This window comes from Azolla caroliniana, unplaced genomic scaffold, assembly GCF_043228905.1.
Source record: "Azolla caroliniana isolate FFs.n. ecotype wild unplaced genomic scaffold, voAzoCaro1.0.p SCAF_3, whole genome shotgun sequence".
Classification (NCBI taxonomy): Eukaryota; Viridiplantae; Streptophyta; class Polypodiopsida; order Salviniales; family Salviniaceae; genus Azolla; species Azolla caroliniana.
The window spans coordinates 1899551-1908889 of NW_028230438.1; the positions used below are offsets into that span (position 1 = coordinate 1899551).

General features: G+C 37.2%; 1 protein-coding gene across 1 annotated transcript; it reads right to left on the bottom strand.

Annotated features, from left to right (window-relative positions):
- Positions 1-3732: 3732 nt before the first annotated feature.
- Positions 3733-8207, bottom strand: LOC147865815 (triose phosphate/phosphate translocator, chloroplastic-like). Its single transcript, XM_087316178.1, has 13 exons — positions 8053-8207; positions 7488-7806; positions 6637-6711; positions 6086-6151; positions 5912-5990; positions 5693-5813; positions 5453-5548; positions 5251-5363; positions 4827-4904; positions 4499-4615; positions 4177-4276; positions 3969-4069; positions 3733-3885 (listed from the first exon to the last, which is right to left on the bottom strand). Exons 2-13 carry the CDS (start codon positions 7760-7762, stop codon positions 3844-3846), a joined length of 1263 nt encoding a protein of 420 aa, XP_087172304.1. The 5' UTR covers positions 7763-7806; positions 8053-8207; the 3' UTR covers positions 3733-3843.
- Between the last annotated feature and the right edge of the window lie 1132 nt (positions 8208-9339).

Consider the following 9339-nt stretch of genomic DNA (forward strand, 5'->3'; position numbering starts at 1 on the left):
TAAATCTGATCAAATCAGAGATGGATCAAACTGAAGATTAGGGTTAACAAGATCAGGAAGGATTGGGGGGGGGGGGGAGGATTGGGACTGATAAGCAAAACGAGAGAAATTGATGAGCAGAGAAAGAGAGAGAAAAAGGAAGGGGGAGGGGGAGGCGAACCCATGTGTATTGTTATCTGTCACAATTTTTGGCATCCATTCTTCTGACCACATATTTTCTCTCAAAGGCCCCCATTTCACACATGTTCCTAATGGCCACTCAAATTTCACACATGTTCCTAATGGGCACTCAAAGCCAAAGCCAAAGCCAAAGCCAAAGCCATCTCTTCTCTTTTGTCTCCATCACACACCATTACACACATTACCATACATTAAATTACCAATACCTACTCTTCTACCTGTCACACTCTCCATTCCTCGCGGACTCTGTCTATCTTTCCCTAATTCCTCCACTTGTTCACATTCTCGTATCATCCACTTGCATATCTAGGCCTTCACCACTTGGTCACTTAGATCATCCGGTCCTACTATTGTTCCTACTGCTCCTGCTCTTGTCCATACCTTATCATCAGTATGTGTCCCTTCAGGGATTTGCTCTGACCAGTCGCATGGATGGATGTCCATGCCCATGTCCATGTGGTGGTGGGTTCTCTTCTGATGGGTTGTATGCCAAAGTGGGACCTAGGAATCAGCAAACCAAACTGCTTAAGCTTAAACCGGTTTGGGAGTTTCCAAACCTAAACCGGTTTAGCCAAGCCGATTAAGCCTTAACCGGACTGGTAACCCCGGTTTGGCCCAAATCGGTTCGATTTGGCTTGAGCAATCCCAAACCAAGCTCAACCTGGTTAACGAAGCTCAAACCTGAACCAAACCGTCAAACTATTTAAAAACGGTTTAACAATTCAGTTTAGGCTTTGAGCCAAGCCATTGCCGATTCCTAATGGGGCCTATCCCTAAGGTATGTATGGTCCTCTATTTTGACCTATTGTCATGACATCAATCATGGTTTACAACAAGATGTTTGGGACATAAAATCCCTGTTGATTGATGTGGTAGGCTCAGATCGATTGTGAATAACATGTGGCCTATCCCTTAGCCATGTTTAACAATTTCAATCGTCAGAAATTGCGGTTTAAACGGTTTTTTATTTTTTTTATTTTTAAAAAAAAAATAAAAATTGTTTTTAAACAATCTTTTCATTTTTAGACCTTATTCTCACATTTTAGAAACATCTTTAAAATTAAAATAATTTAAAAATAAGGAAATATTATAAAATTTAAAATTTAAAATTTGACCTAAGTTGAAAACCGAAACCGCAGTTTTTACGGTTTAGTGGTTTGAAACATGTTTAACAGTTCGGTTAAACGGTTTCATGGTTCGGTTCAGGTTTCAAAAACATTTAATGGTTCAGTTTGGACCCTCTCAAACCGAACCATTGCTGATTGTTAGCTACCTGCATTGTCTTCATTTTGTTGCTTTTGAGTATTGTGATCATTGTGTTTATGATAAACATGTTCAAACGTCTCATAAAATGTCTTTTTGCTAAAATCTTCATTTGTAACGTTAGTACATTCAGATTTATGTCAATTGTCAAATGTTAGAATTATCTTTAGTTGGGAAGAAATACTTTGTCATTTTTGTTGATGATGTTGCACAATTGGGTTTACTCTACTTATAGCAAGGATGAAGTGTTTGAGAAGTTTAAAAAGTTATTGTCATGGGTTGAGTGTCATATTGATATTGTGGACATGTGAAGAAGCTTTTTCATGTGGGCCTAGGTAGACCACCCATACCCACTCCGTTATTCAAATTTATGTACAATGAAAGACACCATTACGAAATTGGGTTATTTTCCCATTTTTGCATGAACCAAGAAACTTCAATAGAATCCGCATCTCTTAATCTTGTAATTCGATGCTCTTCCTTGCTTAATAGACCATTATCAACTACATACAAGCCAAATTTCCCCTAGTGCGGGTCTCAAAGAAAAATGAGAACTCAATGAATTCCTCCAAGACAAGTCAACATGAAGAGGATGCAAAGGGTTCCATGGTGGCCACAAGAGAAGTCAAAAGGGTTCCTGTGTAGGTAGTGTTCACAATAGAACACATTGAGTTCTATCATGGAGCCATGTTAGAAGCCTCAATCAAGGGTTCCTTCGTGGGTAGGCCCCATAATAGAACTCATTGAGTTCTATGGTCTACAACTTGCCACAGTAGAACTCGTTCAGTTTTATCATGCATGGCTTTTGCTTTACACCTAACAATACTATAGATCAATAACACTATTGCATGGGGATACGCCCCATCATCTATTGCAGACAAGGAGGTCAACATCGAGCATCCTTGTTGTTTGCCCTACCTGAACCAAGGCTCAACTCAAGGTCGACCACCCAAGCTTAAGGACCAAGGTTCAAACCTCTTCATCCCCAAAAAGCCAATTCACACACATTAATAACTAAAAGTTAAAACTACAAACTATCCCTACATGCTTTGAGGATTCCTAAAGTTTCCCATACCCACACAATTTTCGAAAAAGAAAACACAATCACACATTTACACATACTCTTGCACATACAACCACATCCACACACATTCATCAAAACACATGCACACTTATATACATATGACACAGATACCCACTTTACTTACACTTAATACTACATTTATGCAAAAGCATACGCACCATTAGAAAAGCTCACAATCATACCTAAATTGCACACACATTGTTACCAATATATACACGAATCCAAATCAATACAAAATTATTCAAAATGCACATTTGCACATAGGACATGCACACAATAGATATTCAACATGACACCTACACCCATGAATTCGACACCAAGTGCACACATAGACATACAGAAACACAACTATCATTTATGAACACACCACCCCACACCTTCTTGGGCACACACACTCGAACACACTTGCCATACAAGCACATTAAAACAAAATAAATCACATTTGTGCACTCCTCTACACACTTGGTTCTCACGGGAGCAATTCTAAGTGCACCATCGAGTAAAATATATGAGTGTGGGCTTTATACCACCTGAATATCCGATTTCAACAAATTCTAAAACACATAATCTTCAACCATGTCTTCCTTGGTTCAAGACCCAAGAGATCCCACTTAGCATTTCATATGCACTTGCAAATTTATGCCACAATTATAGATGTGATGGTGTGGTCAGCCGCATATAGCTAATGGTGAGTAATGATGGTGGCAAATATTAACTAGAACATGGGAGGTCAATGACTCCAAAAAAATGGTTTAATTTTGTTGTTATCTAAGATAAATGAGAGGGAGAATTAGGAACTAGATGAGGACACTAGAAACAATGAGGTTGAGAGGTTTACTCGATGATTTTATAACATAAATGCATTCTACCAAACAAAGATTGAACTAATCTCTTTTATTTTATCATTTAAACCTTACTCATTGGTCAATTTGTGAAACCATATGCACAATAGAGGTAGTGTCATACAATATGTCTACATCCAAACCATAACCATCTAGATTGTGGCCAACCATATGGTAGCCCATGAACTAATGGGCCTATCTTCCACCTGGTTAATTCCATCAATTAATGTCGGGGGTATGCGCATAAAACCATATAACCTTTGAATGTTACAATAAGGACCCAAAGAAGGAATGTCATGTGCTGAAATATGGTGGATGGCATGAAACTTTTGAACCCCGAGTTAAAGATTGGTTCTTGAATGATAACAAAAAATTTATTTAATGGACATTGAATTGAAGAGCGATAGTTTTACATTACAATAGCACAAGCAATCCGAATACATGATATACAATGAGTTGCCCAAGAATGCATTTCTATGCAGTCTTAGCTCCCTCTGGCAATGGAGGTGGTGATTTCTGCATGATGTTAAAATGATTTTAGTTGTTCTCTCAAACATCAAGATTTTACTAAATAGATACACGAATTTGTTCTATTATACCTTTTTTTCCTCTTCGATCTGAGCCTTAATAAGCGAGTACATTGCTACCCCTATTATAGCAATGGCTGTGCCTATTGCGGTTTGAGTGGAGATTTTATTGCCTACATCAGAGAAACCCAAGAAATTGTTCACTTTTGACTCACTTGCCACCATTACGGAGTGAAAAAAACTTAGAAGAACCAGCAATGCACTAGAGATAAGTACATACCAAATACAACGATTGAGAACCCAATGACGAATACTCTCTTAAGGACGTTTCCAACAGCATGGGTAAGAGGAGCTACTCTCTCCAGTGTATTGGTCGCAAGCTAAAAAGATAAGTTCAAACCAGTCTTTTAGAAAAAATTAAGTATATATAGGAACAAAAGGTGTGGCACTGAGAGATTGTCCTACTGGTTTGGACCATTGCCACATAGGTCAAGAGTTTGACTCCCACCCCTACTCTCAATCTCCATTAAGAAAGAAAAGAAATATGCCGACTTAAAATGAATTGAGTAGTGCATATAGAATATGGTTTTGAAAGACATTACCTGATTATATAAGTGATAGAACATACCGACCCAGAATAGGTCAGATATGAACCTTGTCAAACCGACCTTAGCAATGGCATCAGCAAATCCAGATTTGAGTAGTGCTGGTCCCTCTAGCTGGAAATAAATTAGAAGAACATTTCTCTCAATATAAGAAATTAAGGTTTAGAGTTTCAACATTCCCGTCCGAGAAATTAAAACATATAAATAAGGTTCACGGTTCAGGATTTCTCCTCCCCATTTGGGAAGCATGTATGTTGGTCTACTTGATTGAGAAAGTTCAAATTTGGTAGACTTTTATTTCATCTTTAAGCTTTTTGTAACTTACCACGATAGCCGGTGGGATGCAAAACAGCAAGGCAATGATTGAAATATAAGCATAAACATTTGTGCTATCCATTCCTGTCTGCAAAAAGAGATAAGGTTTTCTCTCTAAGCACTAATCTTTAAAAGGGAATAATAAAGTCAATCGAATATGTATGTGTATAAACACACACATATATACTATAAATCCATGCATGCATACACACATATACCTACATGCATACATATGAATATGTGCATGCATACACCAACATGTGTGTATCTACATGTATGTATGCATTCTTGTAATACATTATTTTACTCGTGGGAGATCTCAATGTGAGCAGAAAACCCACGAAAAATTGCCATATATATAATACAAGGCTACTGCAAAGGCTGCTATTTACAAGTGGAGGGTCTATATATGTGTATGTGTGGTGTGTTCTCACCATTGCTTTCTTCGAGTATATGCTACGATAGGTAAATGCGATGTTTGATGTCATTGCACTTGTGAACCCCAACCAATTGAAGGAGAGTTCGGTCATCGATGCCATTGACACACCTATGAATAGTAATCACACATCATATCATATTATTGAAACCTACATCCAAAATAGTGCCAGACGTGCACACAATGGATAAAATACTTACCGAACACGACTGGAGCAAGAGAAAGCCAGAGTGTGAAAGGGATTTGTTGCCCAAGAATAAACTGAGAAGCGGCAGCGTTGAAGAAGGGCTCCAAGGCTGAAAACAACAACAAATGAGTTAATGCCTCAAAATGGATCTAAACATGACGATAATGTTAATTATCCAGTAAATACCCAACAAGTTAGGGGTATTTTTTGGCATTTTTCGTTGAAAACAAATGTGTTGAGATAAAATTAAGACCTTTAACTGTATGTGTGAAAGAGACAGCAACAGCTGCAAATGAGACATTGCTCATCACATGACCCAATGCATGGCAGAAGGCCACTGGAGTGAGAACGCCTAAAAGCTCATTGTTCATAGGCTGAAAGAAAGAAGAAAATCACATTGACACACAGAATATATATGAAAAAACTAATAAAAATGTTAAAATATCCAAAAGTATATGTATACAAAATTTACCGCTCTTTTCGGGAGTCCTACAGCCCAGGAAATAGCACAATACACAACTCCAACAAGCAAATGAATGACAGATACAAAGCTAAAATAAAATTTCAAGGAAGTTTTTTAAATTTCAAAATACATAATGAAGTGCAAGAAAGCTATATATTTATTTTGAGTAATTTCAGCACTTACTAAGGATAGGGGAAGTAATTGTAAATCTTTTTATTCAGGATGTTGAATATAACATTCAAAAAATACCTAGAGCAAATCAAGATTGCACCAGAGAGTTATAAACAAAATCTGTAAAAATCGTTGGGCAACAAAAGACATCATGCACATTGGACAAGTACATATCATGCATGTAAGTATGCGGATATATGGCAAGTATACATTATTCAAGAATGTATACCCATACATTCATATTACCAATACATACAAATGGCATACTTCTACTACGAAATTCATAAAACATATTACAATGTACATGCATCTCCATGCATATATTATACAGGTATGTATGCACATGCAAGTATAATGTATGCATTATACATGTACAAGCATCATACAACATACATGTATGTATGGGCATTCATGCATACATCATACATGTATATTTCCATGTAGTATGCATGCACGTCATACACTATTCATTACGCATGTTCCTATATGTCATATGTATGCATCCATACACAGCACCACAAAAAAATATAGTCCTACAACATAAAACGTTGACCTGTACGTACCACATGAAGAAGAAGGAACCAGTAATAAGTGCAGGATATTTGCTCAGGAAGCCCTCCGATGATTTAGGAATGGCACTGCATAGGTCAAGGACAAAAGTTACGAAAAAGTATCAAAGCTTAGAAATAACTATTAAAAAATGAATAGGAACCACAACACACAAAAAAACTTAAAACTATCTTGGGCAATTCGGGAGTTCAACTCTTGCCTTGAACCCCGATTGCTGCATTTAGGGACTACAAAAGAGACAGTATAGATGATTATGTTACAAGAGTTTGAGATATTTTCCTATTTGGGAAAAAATCCTCTTTCCCTAATGTTTCCCTATAATGTTCAACATTATGAGTTTCTGGAGTGAAAGATGAAAGTATGCCTAGCAAAGGTACCCATACTGGAAAGAGCCCTTATCTCACTTTCCCTCATGTTTCCCTAACAATGTTTAGCGGTATGAGCTTCTGTAGGCGAGATACGGCGCCATACCAAGTCACGACAGTGGCCATGTAGAAAAGAGATTACTTGTCCTCATGTTTCTCGCCTACAGTATTTGACATTATCAACTTTGGAGGCGAAGGTGGGATGTCAGAGGAAAAATTCATAAGACTTTTGAAAGTGTCCAAATTCCTCTCATGTTTCCTTGCAGAATCAACATTATGAGCTTCCTGAAGTCAAGACAAGGCTCGACATAATCCATCCTTGCCTCCAGGACCTCTACTAGCATTAGGTCTAAATGCATTATGCCCGGACAATATCATCAAGTGAAAGATTCAAAATTTCTTGTGCATGAAACAATATATATATATATATATATATATATATAGAGAGAGAGAGAGAGAGAGAGCAGTCGAATACATACCTCGTGGATGGCTCACCTCCACCTTCATTAGAGGTAGCTGAGCATACAGGTGACCGAAACAAATTCTTGTTCGGTATCGGTGCTGATGCAGATAAGGACTTTGCTACTAGAGCCTTTCCATAGAATAAAGATCTTGGGGTAGAATTAATAACTGGATTGGATTCGAACTTGGGTTGATGAAGATTGGCTCTATTATACAAGCCCAAACCTAATGGCATTGTAATGGGTTTCTTTTCTACACAACCACTAATGCCCCTGTTCAGCATAGAAGCCATGATTCTCTACAAAAGAGGAGGGGCAGGGGTAAATAAACAAGAATCTGCAAAACACGATGACACGAGATTAGTGGGTTTTTTGTTATACTCATTTATGCTTTAATCCATTGTCAGGGTATCTAAACAATCGAGAATAAGATTTAGCTCCAGCATTAAGAAGTTATGTGAAGAAATCAATCAAAAATCAAGGAATATATGTATGAATGTATGTAGACATACATACATATGTATATGGAGAGAGAAGGGGAGGGGATTAGATATGATATAAAGCGGAACAGAGTACAACATACCTTGCTAAGGAGGTATTCAATTTCAATGAATGAAGAGTTTTCCTGCCATAGAACCCAGAAAAACTAAAGGCAAAGGGGGGCGAGGATCGTTATAAAGACAAAAAGGAGAATGAGTGAAGAAGCATGGAGTCCTTATCTAATGTAGATAGAACATGATCCTCTCCCCACCCCCTTCTCAACAAGCCGAAGTGCACAAGAAAACAAAGTAAAGAAGAAATCTAAAATATCTCCTATCCTCTCCTTTATTATTAGATCAAACAAAAACATTCATGGATGAGTATTATACCTTTGTGTGCCCACTCGAATCATGCCTACACATATGCTTTCCTAGTGGTATACATAGTTACCTCGAGATACTCTGGTTCCTATGGTCTACCTGTTAGCAAATTTTTATGTTCCCCAACTATATATATCATATTCATGTGCATAAGATGCATCCAGTTGCGAAACTTTGGAATTCTATTGCATTTTGTACAATTATTCCATACATAAGGTCCTAACAATGCTATATTTAGTTTGTTTTTGAAGGTTTCTATATCAACACTTTGGTTGACACATTTTTTCGGACTACATTCCACATCAATGTGAATAATATAACTTTGAGATGGGAACCTTTTCTGTAATTCGATTGGTTCATTACATACAAGAATGATATATACAAAGTCCCTAGCAAAGGCAACTATGCTTTATACTAGAATTAACTTCCATCGTATTTACAAGGTGAGCACAAAGTATTGCATCCTTGAACTAGTAATTGATCAATGCTACAAGCCATTGCATGAGATAAACAATGGAAGCTATTGTATAGAAGGGAGAGAATAGAGAGAGAGAGAGAGAGAGAGAGAGAGAGAGAGAGAGAGAGAGAGAGAGAGAGAGAGAGAGAGAAGGAACAAAGCCAATAACAAATTGAGAGAGAGGTTCCAAAACCTTTTGAATACATGGTTAGAACATAAAACCCTTAGTCTTTATCGTTGCTCGGATAAATAAACCTTACAAATAATACAATGAAAACCCCAAGAAACTATTGGTGAATCAATATGGTCATGAAAGGTAATGTTAATTTTAGGAGCATTGGTTTAGTTTCAATTCATTTTTAACTTGTTGACTTCAACAACTATCATTTGAAACAACCCAACTCCATGGTAATTTGGATCTTAGAGTATATGTTTTATTAGGAGTTACACAAACAAGGAACTATGAGATCCTCTTTTGGTCGTGTCCTTGTTGATCCCAATAATGTTTGTTCAATCATTGATGTTGAAAAATGTGTTTAATCAATAGTCAAAC

Bases quoted from the DNA above. Each gene is read 5' to 3' on its own strand.
- LOC147865815 (XM_087316178.1), bottom strand. From the start codon at position 7,762: ATGGCTTCTATGCTGAACAGGGGCATTAGTGGTTGTGTAGAAAAGAAA. The intron at 5,549-5,692 runs GTCTTAATTTTA...TGTTGTTTTCAG, and splicing joins TTTCACACATACAGTTAAAG to CCTTGGAGCCCTTCTTCAAC. The intron at 4,905-5,250 runs GTGAGAACACAC...CTCTTTTTGCAG, and splicing joins TATACTCGAAGAAAGCAATG to ACAGGAATGGATAGCACAAA.